General features: G+C 42.0%; 1 protein-coding gene across 2 annotated transcripts in view; it reads left to right on the plus strand.

The window, feature by feature from the left end:
- Positions 1 to 217: 217 nt before the first annotated feature.
- Positions 218 to 18,318, plus strand: part of SPAG6 (sperm associated antigen 6) — a 34,793-nt gene continuing 16,692 nt past the window's right edge. The window contains exons 1-5 of one of the 2 annotated variants that reach the window (XM_085538708.1): positions 218 to 263; positions 354 to 449; positions 8,355 to 8,454; positions 9,255 to 9,421; positions 12,882 to 13,065. In XM_085538708.1, coding sequence (XP_085394834.1) covers positions 8,415 to 8,454; positions 9,255 to 9,421; positions 12,882 to 13,065 — 391 coding nt within the window. In that variant the 5' untranslated portion in view covers positions 218 to 263; positions 354 to 449; positions 8,355 to 8,414. The remainder of the gene's footprint in view (positions 264 to 353; positions 450 to 8,354; positions 8,455 to 9,254; positions 9,422 to 12,881; positions 13,066 to 18,318) is intronic. The other variant, XM_015853303.3, reaches the window with a different exon arrangement.

Consider the following 18,318-nt stretch of genomic DNA (forward strand, 5'->3'; position numbering starts at 1 on the left):
CTCCGAGCCGTGCGGCACAACTTGGCCCCGTTACCCACCGCACAGGGCGGCCCCTCCAGCTCAACCCACATCCGAGCCCCGCGGGACCCCGCGCTCTGCCCGCCGGGGCGGGGGGCGGGTCGGGGAGCGGCGGGAGGGGCGGCAACGTCACAGGTGTGACGCTCCCCGACCCGCCCCCCGCCCCGCTTCCGCCCGCCCGGTTGCCGGGGGGACGAGTACACAGCGCGGAGCCTCCGCCATGAGCCAGCGGCAGGTCCTGCAAGGTAACGTGTGGGACGGGGCTGCGGGACGGGACGGGGAGGGCTCTCAGTCGCTCAGTCACTCAGTCTCTACCCCCGCGCTGCCGCCCGCAGTGTTCGAGCAGTACCAGCGCGCCCGGACGCAGTTCGTGCAGGCGGTGGCCGAGCTGTCCTCGAGGCCGCAGAACATCGGGACGCTGCGGGACGCAGGTACGGACGGGCCGTTGGGGGCGGGTCGCCCGGTGCGGCTCTCGGTGCTTGTCCCGGGGCCGCGGTTGGATGACGCCTTTATTTCGGGATCCGCCGTCTCGCCGGTCCTTTTTGCTGCAGGGAAAAGCTCGATCCGCTTCTTCTGCTTCTCCGTACCTCGGTCCGCACCGCGGGATCCCGGCACGGCGGCTGCCGTCCCGGTGCGGGCGGCTCCGTTGGGTGCCGCTCTGCAGTGCGTGCCCGACCCAAAGGACGGCTGTGCGAAGAGCTGCCCACGGCTTATTGAGAGAGCGGGGCAGAAGAAGCGGTCAGTGATGAGCGAGCTGACCCACGGCTCGGGAAGGGCTGCGCTGGGCTTACAGTGCTGTGCCAATCCACAGCGCTTCGGTTTCTCTCGGCTTGGCTCGTAGTGCTCGTGTCCCGCATCCCGTCCAGCTGTCAGCATCCTCCGAGGCGCGGGGGGAACAAACGCACGAGGAGAAGCGATGCCGTTCATCCTCCCTGCTGTCGGCTGCCGGGAATCCAGCTCTCGGTGAAAATGGTTTTGCTGAGGATCTCTCGGTTAAGCAGCCATTTACATGGGCCTGCTGTACCGCCCCACTGTGCTGCTCCGTTTCTTTGCTTTTTCATTTGTTTCATCTGTTTTTCTTTCCTTCTTCTTCTTTTTAATCTTTTTAATCTTTTTGGTATTTTTGTGCCACTGTTTGAATGTACACAATTTACCGAAGGGACATCTCACCTATAGAGACAATGTAGTTTAGGACTTATAAGAAGAAGCCTCTCTGTGCCCGTTTACAGTTCTCGTTTCTGTCTGCTTGCAGACAGAGCTCCCGTTTGGAAGCAGCTCTCACAGCATTTAAAAAATGCAGAAAATTTCTATTTTAAGAAAGCAGTCAAAGTGCCGAGCTAATTTTACTTCCATTGTATTGCGAGCACTTAAAATAGTCATTTGTAGTCCAGTGGGCAGCTTTCCTTAGCAGTGCCTTGTTGTGAGGAGGAAATAATCACTGAGAGGCCTGAGACTGCCTTGGTCTGAGAACTGGCTGCACGAGGTTCTGTGCTGGGGTCACCGTGTGTAAATGTGCTTTTGTGAGCCAAGGAGGATGGAAAGCAATACCCTGGTACTGAGCTGCTTTCCACAGGGTTGGAATCGATTTTTAGTTGCTAGAAGAGAGGGAAATGTCTACAAATACAGTCTTTCCTATTCCTATTTATTTGAGTGACTGAGGCCCGCAAACATTTTACTCTCTCCCCCCAGCCTGTGCTTTTAAAACTTAAAACTGAAATTACAGTTAAATTGATAACTGTTCTCCTGATCTTTTCTGAATATGCAATAGATGAGCTTCTTCACCTTGCTCTAAATGACAGGTGGTTGTGTGCTGTCAGAAAGAACCAACACAAGCAGTGAGGTGCTGCTGTGACCAGCAGATCACTCCATGGCAGCAACCTGAGAAAGAGAGGTGCCTGTCTACACAAGTATCTCTGTTGAAATCCATATATAAACGAGTTGGGGGGCTTATGTGTTATTCTGGTAAAGGAAGTTAATTATTCTTTGGGAAGCTCACTGTTTTAAGAGGATGCAGGAAGTTTTTGCCTGCTGTCATTTTCCATTGGCTGTGGAAGCCTGGGGCACTTGGAAGGGTTGGATCTCCTGCTGGATCTCAGGGGTTATCAGGGCTTAGGTTTTTCCCAGCAGAAGCAGAAGGCAGCTCACAGTGAATTCAAACAAAACCGAGCCTTAAATTGTTCTGTATTCTACATTTCTGTTGTTGGCTTATATTTCTGGAACAGCTAAAACTCATGCTGGCAACTGTGAAAGATCTGTGCTCAAGGAATAAACATTTGGTTCCATTTCTTACAGTCCCTTTGACAAATACTTAGGATCTCGTGAAAAAGAAAAGTTTGAGACCATTTCCTTCTTTGTGGAGGTATCTCTGGGTATCTCTAACACTGCACAAGAGAGAAACATGTTAGCGCTGTTCTTGTCCTCACTGTGCGAGGAACCATCAGAGCAGTTCCTCTGGGAGGACTTGCTCCAGTTTTTTTTCCAACAACTCTCATTTTTGCTGTTTTGATTTTGTTACATTTGTTTCTTTTGGTTAAACACTGCTGTGAATATTAGCTGCAAGGTTTGTCCTTTGACTGTTTAACTGATCGATTGTTGGGAGAAAATTCTTTTCTAAACCTCCTAAAAATTTTCTGTTTGGTAAATGTAAGTTTGGAACAGTAACAAGCAATTCTTTGACCAGATCTTGTTTCTGGAGGGATCCTGTTGGGAGAAGCTACTCTGGAAAGAACAGATTTTAAAATATATTTTAGGAATAAATCTATTCCTCTGGCAGCTGCAGCTCATCAAGTTTGGTACTGGAATGCCATGTTGAGTGCTGTCTCCTCTGCAAGAAGCTGACCATTCTCAGTTATAGTGGCTGATGAATTTGAGCCCTCTTTCTTGCACTGAGATTCAGGCAGCTTCTGGTCATTTCTAAATGTAAGGAGAATATCTGAACTGGTTCCAGCACGTTTTGAAGGCTGGTGGTTCCTGAGGGCCTGATTCTGTTTTCTTCATCTGCATTGAGAGGTGCAACATTGTAAATTGTTCCATTAATATTATTTTGATAGAAACGTTTACATTTCAGCATTAATAAATGCATCAGATTAAGACTTGTATTATTTATGTGGGTTCACTTTTTGTATTCTTCCATAGTCTGAATTAAGTATTTATTTATTTTTGCATTGGAGTTTCTGATAATGGGATCTTTGCTCTTATTGTCTAAGCTATTTAAGAATATTATTGTAATTAAGAAACAGTTTTAGTTCAGCAATTTAGTCTTTGACCTTAAAGATACTTATGAGGTCAGCTCTTTGCCTTTCTAGGGGCTGTGTGTGTTGTAGGTAAGGCTAAGTCTGAGGTGTGGAAAAAGAAACCTGTATCCATGTGGCCAAGGAACCTGGCACTTTGGGTGCTGGCATCCCGCACACCTGGCTTTCCTTCTCATTTCTGCCAGTGTTGTATTTCTAATACCTTGGGCAGATTCATTCCACTTTACTGTTCCTCAGCTATGCCTACTTGCTGACCAGCCTTCAGGACTGTAGGAGCCAACTTCTGAAATGTCAGTGTAAAGGAGGGTACTGTAGGAAATCCTTGGGATGTGGCAGGGTTCCTCCTCTTTCATGGCCTTTTTCCTTTGCAGCTGAGATTGTTCTCCCAGCCCCAGAGCTATTCTACTGGGTGTGGGTTTTAAAAGCTGCATTCCCAAAACGTATATATCACCTTCCCCCCCCCCAAGGAAAAAAAAAAAAGCCACAAAAACCATCCAAGAACCCCTTCCCCCCCTCCAGAAAAAACCCAAACCAAAAACAAAACAACAACAACAAACCCAACAAAGCAGCCCTAATGAAGTCTGCTATCTCCAGAGTAGTAACTGTTTGTCTGGAAACTTGGAATGAAAAAAACTTGGAATCTGCTGCTGCCCCGAGTGTGCCTTTTTCTTTTTTTCCGACCTCCTTTCCAGATAGGCAGCAGCCAGCTCTTGCTTGCTGAAAGGAAGTGCATCAGGCCTGGGCACAACAGCTCCACTTGAGGAGCGTGTTAAGGGTGATTCAGCTCCCAAGTGTGACATTCTTTGAAACAATTCTGAGTGGGAAACCGAGGATGGAAGGGGGAATCAGTCCTTGCCCGAGGTCAGGCAAGGTTATGTGGTGCAAGAGAGAATATTTGGCAGTAGTTTCTGCTACCTTGTTTCTGAGTTGCTGGTGGGAACTCTTCCAAAACAAATCGAGTCTAACAGTCCAAAAGCCTTATTTTCTAGTTAACTTTGTGTTGCTGCTGCCTTTGAATTAGACTTAATGAATTCCCTGCTTCTGTCACAAAAGGCTCCTTCAGAAGGTGACCAAAGAGTTCTCCTAAAGTATCAGGCACTAATGCTGCTATGCCTGCTCTGTGGCCCTATTTGTGTGGGTCAGTGGTAGAAGAAGGAAGACACTGCTAGGAGGTTCTTACCAATTTTTTTCTGCATGACAATCTTAAAGGTGTTTAAGTCATAAAGCTGATAGGAATCCTGGCATGGACTTGTTTCAACAGAAACAATGGGTAGGCTTTGCTCAGGACAGGAGCTCAGAGAGGAGATAAAGTAGAGGAGCTCAGCAGAGGCAGCAGTACCTCATGTAAAAGCAGCTGTGCAGGCCATGGGGCAGGCAGCTCTGTCAGGTGGGCACAGTGGTCCTTTCCAGCGCTGTCTTCAGAAGCACACAAGGAAAGGTGCTCATCTCTGCTTCCCTGCAGGTGTTTTAGTGGAGACCATTGCTAAGCAGCAGTTCTCAGATTTGCAAAGTTACCTGTTCTTATAAGTGCTATGGAGAGAAATATGTGGCTTACTGAAGATGTACAGTTTCTATTCCTTCCTAGATCTTTACAATCCATTCACTCTTCTATCAGCTCCTCTTTAGTGCTTTCTTCAAACAGTAACTCCCATCCCACTTCTTGTCTCTATCCTCACTTTCAGCTGCGACACCTAAAATAATTTGCAGTAAGATGTTCGCGCTGACACTCAGATGTCATCAGCAAGCTTGATGTGCTTTATTCTACAAAGAAATGACTGGTGGTGGTCACGGTGAGACACACTGCTTGGCAGCATTTTAGAACGTGCTAAAGAGCCTTTATCTTGAAAAGTGAAATCTGTGTCAGCCAGTCTTGAAAATGCAAATCATGTAAATCTCAGACTTAGGAAAACTCAAGATGTACATCCATTTAAGCTGTCTAGCATGTGGTATTACCTTTTGCAGTGATGAGGTATGTTGTGCAGGCTAAAAACATGTTATAATGTCTGGCTTTAGCTCATGGGCTCCTTTGCTATAGGCTGACTCTGCCCTGTTTAAATGTCACTGAAGTTTGAGACTGCCTTGAATGTGCCACCTTGGCTTTTGTAGGGACAGAACCCTGTGATGTTACCTTTATTCCCAACCGCTCTAACAATCTCTTTTTTGTCAGTTAAACCTACTTAAAAAAAAAAACGAGTCTACTTTTCATATTTTACCTTAAAGGTTCAAATGTAATGTCTTTACAACTGTTCTGCCTGGCAGTATTTCAGTAAAGCAGGAGTAGTGTGAAGAGCTGGAACAGTGTGAGGGCCCTGTAAGAATTTCTGAAGGTGTCTGATCATAAAACTCATTAGCACCTGAGTGTCCGAACTGTTGGCTTGTCCTGCATTGAGGGAACAAGAATTGTCTTGGGCTGCATCCACAAAGGTTTCTCCAAAAGTAATGCCTCCTATTTATTTCCATGGAAACCACAATTGATAGCAACAGCACAACAACACAGTTTAATAGAACAAATTCTCAGCTATAAAACACTATCATTCAATATAGTCACAACCATTAGCTATGCATTGATGAATGTCAAAGGGTGCCATTTTTTTCCACGTGGAGGAATTCATTTCCACTCTTTTTCTTCTTAAGTGCTTCCATGTCAGACACTGTTCTGTCAGACTGCCCCTCTGCTGCCATCTATCACACAGCAGCAATGTGCAGTGGAATATTGGTGGGAAGGTTCCACCACTGCTGCCATACCACCCCCATCCACCTCTGCTGTTGTGGGCCAACATCATAAAATAGGAGGCATTACCTTCAGGGCAGCCTTCAGAAAATGTACAATATAGTTCATGTATGTAAGTAACATAACTTATTTTAATCTTTAATATTTTTTATTAAAACAACAACAAGCAAAAACCCAAGAACTAGTGGTATATGTGACCTTCCCTTCGTGAAACTAACGCATCGCTCCCTAGTTTGATGGCAGTGGCTGTAATTCTTAGTGAGGTCTCAAGCTTTCGGTCAGAGATTTTTTGATCAGTAAGGCATGATTGTGAAGTGAGGAATGTTTTTCTCTGTGAAGAGAGGTCTTACAAAAATAAAGAGACATGGTCAGATTTTTGAGCTGAACGTCTGATTGTAACTCCATACATTCCGTTTGAAAATTCTCAGTTTCAAGTATTTATTTATTTATTTGGCAGTCTTGAAACCTATTCTCAAACCCCTCTATCAGAACAGGAAGCATGGCTGCATATTTTTCTTTGTTCAATAGGTCTGTGCTTAGCCAGTGTATCGAAATGTGAGGGCAGATGGGTCTGGGCCATGCTGCCAGCTGTGCTAGGCTGCGTGTGGCCTGTAGGCTGAGTGTGCCTGCATTAGGGAGAAGGACAAGGTGATACTTTCCTGTAGAAAGTAGATGTGGGTGACTTACTAGAAGATCAGCTCCCCATAGATGATATATGGCATTGGCACCGACTTGTGTGTCTTTCTGGTTTTATTTTTCACTTCTGTTTTGTCCTTTAAAGTCCTTAGTCCATCCTTAAATGAAGTGTAACTTACTATTGAGACCATACCTGCTGTTTGGAAGGTTCTGGGTGAGGATACCAGTAAAATGGCCACATTCTTAGATAGGGATTCCTGCAAAGTGCTCAATGAGTTCACACTGGCACCACAGAACTGGAGGACCAGCTTCTATCTGCTGCTGCACAGGAGGCCTTTTTCGGTCCCGTGGCTTTGACAGGAGTGTAAATGGGCCCCAGACATACTGCAGTCCTATTTCCATAGTCTTTATGTGCACATTCAACTCATGCATGCTATGGCCATGGCTATTTTTGGTACTTCTATAGTGCTATTCAGAAAGAACAATTTCATTTCACTTTCCCTTTTATTGTATGTTGCTACCAAACCTGTGGTGCTTTGACTTGTGAACATCCTGGGAGGCTGCAACCACCATGCACAGCTTGCTTGCAGCTCTGACCTTGCTAAAGCAAACTCAGTGGTGTCAGCATAGCCTCCTTGGTTAGTTTTTCACTCTCACTTTTCATCCTTCTTTTTTAGAGCCTCCTGTTGACTATTAAGTTATTTTCTTCTCACTGGGAGTGATATGGTTTTAACTTAACATAAATGCCCTCAGTGAGAATCACCCTGCTACTTGAGTACTTTATCCTTTTCTTCTTTTCAGGATGCCTTTCTATACAGAAGTATGCTGTATAGAATTTACTGTAATTTCCATCTCTTTGGCCTAATCCTTACTCTAATGCCATCAGCTTGTCCTTGTTTCATTGCGTCTCCTCAACATCCAGGTGCTATCTGCCATTAGGCAGTGAACCCTTTGCTATGGGACTGTTGCACCAAAAGGCTTTTGGTAGTTGGAAGCTTATGAGCCCTTGAGGAGGGAAGTACTGCTTTCTTCCCTGGTCAGCCAGCTAAATCTTTATCTGATGCAAACAAATGTAGTGGAAAGAGCAAAGAACTGAGGCAGCTGATACGGAGGTTTAACTGCAGCTCTGAGTCATTTGGGGTTCTGGTATAGCACTTTTGCAGCTCCATGGAGCATTGCTTTCTGGCTGAGTTATAAAGCTCAGCAGTATTAATTTGTACGTCTGGCTCTTAGAGAGGCACTGCTTTCAAAGAACTGCAATACAAATAATTTTCTCTTTTCAGACCTTACAAATCATATGCTTTATGTAACATCATATATCTTTCTTATATCTGTACTGAAAAGTCTTAGTTTAACTGTAGAAATAGCCTCTATGTACAGAGTGGTCATCCTTGGTCACCCTTGTTGCCTTTTGCTGAGCCTTCTCCAGTTCTGCTCTAGGGAAGGGTATGAATTGCAGAACAGATTTATACAGCAACACAGTGATGGTCTCTGATTTGGCATCTTTTCATTTCCATATCCCTGTATACTTCTGTGTGCATAATTATTTTCCCATGGCTGAGCAGAGAGCTGGTGTCTCCATGGAGCTGCCTGTCTAGCAGTGGGACCTTTCTCCTGAGCAATAGTGATGTGCTCAGAGTTCATCGCTGTGGGACGTTGGGATCGGCTTTCCTGAATATGTTTGATTTCACTTGCTGTTTTATTTTACAATCATTCAGTCCCTAGTTTCTTAGTTTTCTCCATTGATACTCCGTGGAATAACCTTTGGTCACCAGCACATGGTGTCACCTTGTGGCTTGTGCCCCTTCCAGAGCACAGGTAAGAGCTGCAGTGCACATTTCCATGCACAACTCATGAAGAGCTGCACTGTGACCTCCTCCCTCCTGTGGCTTGAATGGAAAGTTTACACCTGCTGTTTCCCATTTTTAGCCAAACGTTTATCTTTGAAAACACTCTTCTGGGCTCTAACAGCTAACGGTTCATGTCATAATTGCTTACCTCACCTATAATTTCAACAATGTGTGTATATTGTGGTATCCTCAGGATACATGAGGATTTCATCCTCAGGATTCTTTCATGTTTAACTGATGTGATTAAAAAAAAAAGGTGGCACCACCACCACCAAACTTCAGTTCTTGTATCTGGAGTGTAAGACCTCATGGCTATTGGCCCTTGAATCAATGGTAGCTTGTAATAGATGGAATGTCATTTGGCATAACTCAAGGCAGAGGTTCTTGTCACAGGCTGGAGGAGTGACATAGCAGTGGAAGATCACCAAAACCTCCTGATGGGATTTCCTGTATGTGTTTCGTTAACATGTATTATATATATGTTTGAATATACCATATTTTTATGTGTGATTCTTTCTTTATTTTTTTAAATATTTCACAGTTGTTTTCTACCCATGAAAAAATGTGCAAAAAACCTGCCATGCTTCAGCAGTGCTGTCCACGTGCCAACTTCATTTCAGTGGAACACCTGCATTTCCTACAAGCTCTCATTACCTGGAAGAGTAATTTAATAGATTTTTATGAGTAAAGTTGATGTAAAGTTCAGAATAAATGATTTGAAAAATTTCCACTTACCACGTGGGCTTTTCTCTTCCTGGTGTAATTCAGGTGTAATAACTTTGCTGAGACCTCTTTTGCTGGATGTGGTGCCAACTATCCAACAGACGGCTGCTTTGGCTCTCGGGAGACTTGCCTACTTTAACGATGACCTGGCAGAGGCAGTCGTGACTGGAGACATTCTTCCATCGCTCGTGTGTTCATTGTCTGAGAAGAATGTAAGGCATCATTGTTCACTTAAGTAATTATTTTTGTTTAAACTGCCGCACAGCTAAAGGGAAATCGTTCTGTACTGGCTATCTGCTATTATTCCTAGCATAGCAAGAGGTGTGTGAAAGTCAGAGAGTGTGCGTGCTTGAACTCCTGAGAGATCAGTGTGTATAACTTTGAGCTTAAACAAGTTTGACTTTAAAATCTCATCTTACCTCCCGGTGCGTTATAAGAAATACACTCGCGGCATTGTTATGGGTTTAAAATGTTGAGTAATACATTATAAAAAGTCCCTCTTAAAAACTGAGACAATTGGAAATCTGTAGTGAAAACTGACTGGGATTTGTCAATAATACTGAACACTTGTAAAATACATAGTCAGTTTTTCATTATGGATGTTCAGTTTGTGTCTCCACACATAACCACTTGGAAATCTGTAGCATAAGAAGTATCAAACCACTGATACAGGAAAACACAGTAAAGATTTTGATATTTGTATTAAAAAAATCCCTTACTACGCAATTGTGTTGCAAATAAGTCTCATGGTGTCTCTTTCTCCCCTCTTGCCATCTTTCCTTCAGCTTTTCCTTATATTCTAGTTCTTTACTCCTAACATAAATTGATTTAAAAAAAGAAAACTTTCAGTACAGTTTCTAGTGACTGGCAAATGGAGGAGACAGCTGACAGTCAAATCCATTGATACCATAGCCATACTTGAGTTGCAATTTTGGCTTATTAGATTTCAGGGATATTATGATTTCAATGGAAATATAGTTTGGAAAAGTGTATTTTCATTTTCAGTCTTTTGGGGAAGAAAATGCAAGCATTCTTTGCTTTTGTTTTTTCTTACATGTCTGGCTGTTCCCTACACAGTCAATCAAAGCAACAGCAAAAAGTCTGAAAAGCCTTGATTTCAATAAAATGAAGGTCTTAGGCAAATTTATGACCATTCTGGTGAATTTCTGTTTTAAAGAGAAGGAGGGAAGCAAAACTTTTTTTATTTTTAATAATTTGGAAGCTACTCCCCCGCTGCAATTCAAAGCACTCACTAAATTAGCTTGAGTACCCTGATTTATCTGTTCCATGTTACTGCCAGTGCTTTTGCTACATCTGTGAGATGGCTGTAATTCAGAATCAGTTGGGGCAGCAGCAAGATTAGTGTGAGGTCATGGAAATTCTACTATGTCTTGGTGACTGAGGGCAAGTGAAGGAAACTCATTATCCAGTTCATGCAGAGTTTAGCAATGCGTGCAGTTTGTTACTTCCAGTAGGCAAAAAACCAAACCAAAACAACAAAAAAACCAACCCCAGACCATTTCCATTCCATCCACTCCTAGTGTATCAACATCTGTATTTAAGGAGCTGATTCTTGGAGCACACAACAAATACTAATTCAGCTGGCTTATGGAGAACAGTTACAGGGTCACATCCCAGCTCAGTGTTTTGTCAATTAAACTGAGCAAAACAAGAGTTGTAAAACTCTGTGTGTACTCAGTATGTACTAACTGTGCCTGCAAATACAGTTTGTTTGTAAACAAATGTGTTTTGAATAACAATAAAGAAGTGTTTTTCTTTGCCAGAAGTGTAATTACTTAACAGAAATAACATACCCGTATTTGCACAGACATAGACTGGTGTAAATTATTCTAACTTCACTTATTTCAGTAAAACTGGAACTCAAACTAGCTTGGAGTTTGTCTGCTTGTGTCTGTACTGTTTCATTTAACATCTCTTCCATTAAGAGATGTTTAATGTCTTTCTTGTAAATTACGTTCACTGTATCTGCTTGTAGGCCTTAACTTAGAAGTCTGGGGTTTTGGCAGTAGGGAATTATATCTAAAATAAGCAGAGGCAGGGCATGCACTTGAGCACTAGAGGATGACTGCCCTTTGTGTGCTGAAATGATGGTGTTTGGGCCAGCGCTAGCCATCAAAGTGCTTGGCAGTGCCTGGATGTGGTTTAGAGGATGGCAGAGGCAGATCTCCATTGGCAGGATGAGGCCATTGTGCTTTGAGGCAGAAGTTTAGGTGCTTGCAGAAGGTGTGCACCATTGCTTGGTCAGAGTTCACTTCACTTACCTATGGAGCTGTTGCATAGTCCTCAACTGCCACAGCTTAGAGCTTCAGGAAAGTTTTTCTAAGGTGTTTGGGCACCTGGCAAGAGTCGCATCACTGTTAACCTGGCTTCTTGTCTGTATGGACTTGACCCCAAAGGGATATGGGGCTTTTTTTTTTTTATAGATTCTGTGTATCTTGACAGTATGAATCCAGCACAGTTAACTGCCTAGGCTTCCTATACAGAGCAGGGGAGAATGAAACATCTTGGAATAAGACTGAAACCAGCTGGTGTGCAGAGAAGAAGTGCTCCCAAGCTAGTCCACAGTGCTGATGGGCCAGCTGCCAGGAGCACAGGGTAGTGGCAGTAGGTTGGTTGTATCCTGTTGCATCTTGCCCTCGTTGCTGCACAGGGACTTCCTAAGAGGATGGAGTGGTCTTTCTGCCAGCACAGCTGTGGCAGGAGTGCTTGAATTGGATTCTGAATTTTGAAACTGTATAGCAAGGAAGAAATGTAACCTTCAGCTTCCACAGACTTTACACATTTGCTTTAAAATTACAAGACTGAAATGGGACTTATAAATAAAATGTGCTTTTAAAAGAAGCCACAGCCACCACTGCTATTTATGTGGAACCTCATGGTGCGTGCAGCATCATACATTGCAAGGATGCACCAGCACTGAGGCACAGAAGTAGAAAACCAGAGGCAGGTGCTTGGATTTTGCTTGAACTTGTGGCAGAGGTGTCAAGCTTAGTCTGTTTGGAAGTGAGCTGTTTCCGGACATGTGCAGGAATAGATTTTCAGGTTGCCTGGTTAAAGTTGAGGACTATCACACTGGGTATCTGCTAGTCTGGTATTTCAGGATCTTAGCTGGGGTATTTAGGCATTTGGGGATTCAGTTTTTAAAGACTTTTGTTGCATTGTATTCTCTGTGTCGCTATTTCTTGTTTGTAAGCAGTGTTTTCACATAATGATGTTATGAGGGTATGCACGTCAGAAACTGTGAAGTCTTGTGGATGTTGCAGATGGGTAGAATTAGTTTTAGGAGCTTGCTCTGCATAACCTATGTAATCTGGTTAAATATGTGAAGTACTATTGTTTTTGTAGCTCTTATCACTCACGACTCACTTAAACAAACAGACTTATCTAGACTATTATCTTTTCCCCATATCCTCTTAGCCTTCTATTATTTTTTTTTCCCATTTGTTTGTGCACTTGCTGCAGATCTTACATCATGAGCTATCTCAAGGAAGGACTGTATGTTCGTTGTTTGTGTGATGCATGGTGGTCCTGATTTGGATCTGAATGAGATACTGTTGCTAATAAAAATCTAATTTATGCATGTCTGTGCTCTGTTATGCCATAAAGTACTAAATGTTAGTAAAAAGCATTTTTTTTTTCTCATTTGTATAGCGTTTCTACAAGAAAGCAGCTGCATTTGTGCTAAGAGCAGTTGGTAAACATTCTCCAGAGCTAGCTCAGGAAATAGTTGAGTGTGGAGCGCTGGAAGCACTTGTATTTTGCTTGGAAGATTTTGATCCTGGAGTCAAAGAAGGTGCAGCTTGGGCACTCGGTTACATTGCCCGACACAATTCAGGTAACAGGTTCAGTTTGTTATCTTTTGACCTAATGCTGTGTGAGAGTTATAAGAAATAATATTACTGCGATGTCCGTAAATCAGAACAAAAGACTTTTCCTTTTCTGTAATAAAATTTTAAAGTCAGAGTAAAAACCTGCTATAATTTTACGAATCTGGCAATGCTGTCCCTTGTGTGAGAAGATGTTGTATATCTGTGTATAGCTGTGATATCCACATTGACTGGCTGTATGAGAGCTGCTCTAAGAAGAGGTGCATTGGATGAGTGGCCAGGAAATGACATTCTGCTTTATTCTCCTTTGTGAGGAAATTTCAGAAGCTGTACTATTATGTAACTGCTGCCGTGGAACAAAATTTCTCTTGCTTACTGTAAGTTCTTTTTTTTTTTATGTGTGTAGTAAAAGGAGAAGCCTAGGCAGAACCAAGTTCCATTCAGCTGACAGCACAGACTGCAGTACAAATGTGCTAAATTCATTGCAGTGACTACATTATCATTAGGCAGCAGACCGCACTCTTTCCCTGGGAGTCAGGAACAGGTTTGAGGAATCTGATGTCGAGCAGCACACTGCTGTCTTACAGTGTTATATAACTCACTGGCAGTGTCATGTTCCTATTTAAAAGCCAACCCACATGGTCAATAGTTTTTACCGGTTATTTATATAGTTCAAGTAAACGTTTGGATCTAGGAAGCTAAAAACTGAGAGACAAAACTGCTGAAGAGAAGGAATGGCGTAAATAGCCTGTGTTCATATTGGTTAAAGTTAAAATTATTCCAGGATCACAGCAGTTTGGAAGCTATTCTTTTTTAATTGCTGTTAAGTGTCTGGCTGCAAAAGGTATGGGGCATTTTCCACACTTACTAAGACCTAATCCAGAGTTGTCAGCATCTTCCATGTGGGCTGCTTTTTATCTGGGAACAAATTTATTCTTGGCTATTGGATCAGAATCTCTGAAACCAAGTGTTGCTTTCATCTGAGATATATTTGCATATGTGTCATTTGAAAGTGTTCTTTTGTACAAATGTATGTAGTCTAAGTGTGTGTCTGTGTTACTCTTAACATAAGCATGTCTGTAGTTTTGTTATATCGGTAAATCAATATTGACTCACCTCAATTGTCCTTCATGCTATTCATTGTGTGGATGCTGGCTGATCTTTAGGGTGATCCAGTTCACTCTGTGATGGCACTGTCTGCAAAGATAGAGATGTGGAGGGACTGAATACAGCAGAGTCCTTATACAAATTTTTATTCCATGGTTATAAATTATTTATTGATGGACTGTGGACAGATGTTTCACCAGTTTATGCATGCAATAAGCACAGCATCTTCAAGAACTGGGTTGAAATTCTGAGGACAAGATCAGATCACTCAATATCATACATTGAAAACAAACAAACAAACAAACAACAACAAAAGAAAGCAAAATAAACAAACCCAACAACCAAAAATTCAGTTATTCCCCTGCTGTGAAGCTGCCCAACTACAGCCAGCTGGGTATTTACCTTCCTCTCTGACACAGTCACAGGAAGCCTCTAAAATAGTTACCACCGAAAGCAGAGAAGTTTTAATGAAGGAAGATCTTTCTGTGCATAGTATGTTTCTTCTACTGCTACAAACATTTGCAATGGTGTTGTTGGAGGTGGGATCCAAAGTTGGATCTCTTCTTATCAACACCTGGTACTTTCTGTTAAAGAAACTCTGGATTGGATTCATACTTTTGCATTGACTAAATTTGGCAGTTACGATTTTCTCTCGCTGACTGTAGGCACATATTGCAGTTTAAACTCTAAATGTAGAACAGGGTGATAAATGGTTTTCCCCGCCCACAAGATGTTTTTCAGTTTCAAAAATTGTTTCTGTTCTAAATAGGGACAGCATTAAGGCAAGATCTTTTTTTTTCAGCCTCCTGAGAAGATGGTGTGGGGGATATTTACTTGTCCTCAGCAATAATAGTTTCACAATTGGGGCATATGCCTGGGATGTGGGAGACAGATTAACACCCTGATCTTAGATGAGATGAGAACCTCAGTCTCTGAGTACAAGCAGAGGCTCCTAGCATTAGGTGGTAGCTGCTGTGCAGTGGGAGAGTTTCTCAGTTTTTATCAGAAATTCCATTCAAGACACAATAAATCTGCTCTCTAGGAACTGCAATGTGTGTTCCCTTGAAAAGACTTCTAACTTTGAGAAACTGGGACCTTTTTTCTTCTCTGAAAAACAAAACAAAACAGAACAAACAAACAAAAACAACACAAAAACAGATAACAACCAAACAGATTAACAAGCTCCTTTCTATCTTCATACAGCAGTCACTCAAAATACAGTTCCTCTGTGAACAGATGTCTCCAGAACGCCTGCAAGATTTTAGGTCAAGACAGAGATTCCAAGACACTGGAAATTCTGCTAGGTCAGATTCCAAAGCCTAGCTGAGCTCATGCAGTTCTGCTCACTCTGGAAGATCCCCTTGAGCTGAGTTCAGATGCTTATTTAATTCCAAAGTGTGTGGATCAGTGTATGCTTGAACTTTGCCAGTCATTATTGCTACTGTTTATTTGTGTTTGAGAAGAAATGCAGCAAATACCATCAAAATGCTATCAAGTCCACGAAAAAATATTTTATAATTTTTTACTTTTACCATTAATTTGAATACAAAGTTCTTGTTAGAAAGAACTGCATATAACTTAGCTTCCCACTTTGCCTGCACAAGAGCATGAAAGATGTAATTTATTAATGCTTGTACCTGCTTCAGCATATGGTGAACTGATAGTAAAATGAAAATAATTGCTCTTTATACCCAAACATATTCCTGAGAGCGGAGTTAAACTGATTTTCAGTCACACCGTGGTGCCCTTAGGATCATAGGGTAGTTCAGGTTGGAAGGGCCCTCAGGAAGGCTCTAGTCCAGATTCCTGCTTTGAGTAGGGTCAGGTACAACAGTGCTCACATCTTCAGTGATTTGAGCCTAGTAGGAACTTCGTCTTATTCCACGATCTAAGTTTGCCCTGTAATTAACAACCACCATCCCACTGATTTGAGCTTTTTCAACTGTTTCCAGTGAAATATTGACCACTGTGGTTGAAGTGGTCTGCATAAATTAGTGATCTCGAAGTGCAGCCTTTTGGACTACTTGTGGGGATTAGAGTCTTCCTATGTGGTCATTACGTAATCACGTTATTCAGAAAAACACAGTATTGGTGGTTGTTTTAGTCAAAACCTGTTGTTTCCTGTGGATACACCTGCCAACACAGCAGGGTCTGTTTGAGAACCATGCTCTGGATTGAAGCATTCATTTGTTTCCAAGCAAAGAAGATTTTGCTGCTGCTTTCTTGCTGGGAGCAAATGCCATATTCCTATAGTGGTTTTCCTTCCCTGGGGATTACCATCACATTCACTTCCTCCTATTCATTTTTCTGCCTCATTTTTTTTTCTTTTTGACCCATCCTCTTATTGCTAATTTGTTAATGTTTGTATGGATTTTTTGTTTCAGATCAATCCTATAAGACTTTCCATTGATTTCAGAGGATGTGTAGTCAGGAGATTATTGACTCCTCTTTGTTCACTTCCAACTCTTCCTGATCATGTAAACTCATGAGTAGGCCTCAACTTACTTTGAATTAATTTCTCAGTCCCTGGTGACTGCTGTTGTACCGAGACAAATCAGTACAACTCTAGTACAGCCTCTAGCTGAAATGGTGACATCTTAAACTCTGTTGGCTTTCTATATCAGTCTTCCTTGTAGCTTTGTGTCAGTCTGTCTTCTTGTCTGTGGTATCTCCTTTTGCTAAAATCCTCTCCATGTTTCTGGACAAAAGCATCTCATTTGCGGTGAGTGTTGAGTCCAAGCTCCATTGTCTTTTGTTATATGTAGAATCACTCTTATTGCTTACTCTCATGCAAGGAGAAGTCCTTCTTTATCACCATGCAGCTGGATGAGTTCTTGGTCTACCACAATTTCGACCTTGCCTTTTTCCTAAACTTCTGTTGATTTAAATAATATTCAGAAATTAGTTCTCTTTTTCTGCTGTCTTTCTCCTGTTGGTTTGGTCTTTATCCACATCGTGCATTCTTGGAAGAGTGTTAAGTCTTTCTGTATTTTATCCTCTGATTCTGTTTAATCTCTTTTAATTTCTTTGTCTGAATATTTGTTTTTGAAAATTTCTTCCTGAAAACTGTATCTTCTCCTTTAGCTCTTCCTCAGCATCCTTTATTTTTCTGCATATCTATCTGTATTCTCTAATTAAATAGCAAAGTTTTAAAATCCTTATTGCACCATTTGAATTAAAGATTTTCCACTAAGTTGGGAGTTAATCATCTTTTTGAGAAAAAGAACTGCAGTTATCATAGAATCATTTAGTACTTAGTATCATAGTTTTGGGCTGAGTTGACATGGGGGAAGTGATGGGAGAATGCATATTTTCTTTTGTCCAGCCTCAGCTTCCACAGTTTTCTGACAGTCTATTTACTACTCAGCTGTCTTTTGACACCTGGTGTAGCCCTACATGTGGTAAGTTATTAGCCTTGAACTTTATAGCCACCACTGGAAGAACAACCACTTAATTAACCATGACCAACAGTAACCATCAGTATTTAAATGATATCAAGCTTGTAACAGCAAGAGCTGATCTTAATTGAATCAGATTGAGTTTGCTCTTTTATGGTTACTTTTACATACCTGGGCATTACTGTGACCTTAAGGTATTGCTCTTTACCTCCTTACCTGATTTCAACTCATAAGGTATCAAAGAAACGCCTTCTTCTAGAACTGTCCTGTACGTCTTGACATAGTTTTTGTGATATTAGCATCTCATCAGCAGACTGCAAGCAGTTGAGATGGTTGATCTGAAGTTGCTTCTGAGACACCGCCTGTAACTGGGCACAGTCTGATGCATTAATCTGGATTTTTGGTCAGTAGTTCCTGAAAAAAAATTGAGAAAAAAAAAAAACAAAAACAGGTGTATTTTTTCCATGCAAGTTGAGTGTAGCTTATACAGCTTGTACTGTTTAGCTCGTTCTCCAGTCTGTTTTCATACATGCTGCAGGTACATTTTGTCTCAAATCTGTAAAATTGCAGCTGGACCGTCAGGCAGGGTTTTGTTCCAATCATATGATGTGTTTATTTGCAGGGTGCACACTGTGTGCTTTCAGCCAAAAAGTTACTTGAAGGTTTAAGATTGTACTAATTTATTTAAAAAATCACTGCATTACTTACAGTTTTTGAGGCGATGTTTATACTTTGCTCAAAATATTATATCATGTG

Source organism: Coturnix japonica, chromosome 2 (assembly GCF_054131305.1).
Source record: "Coturnix japonica strain WE chromosome 2, WE-NBRP24, whole genome shotgun sequence".
Classification (NCBI taxonomy): domain Eukaryota; kingdom Metazoa; phylum Chordata; class Aves; order Galliformes; family Phasianidae; genus Coturnix; species Coturnix japonica.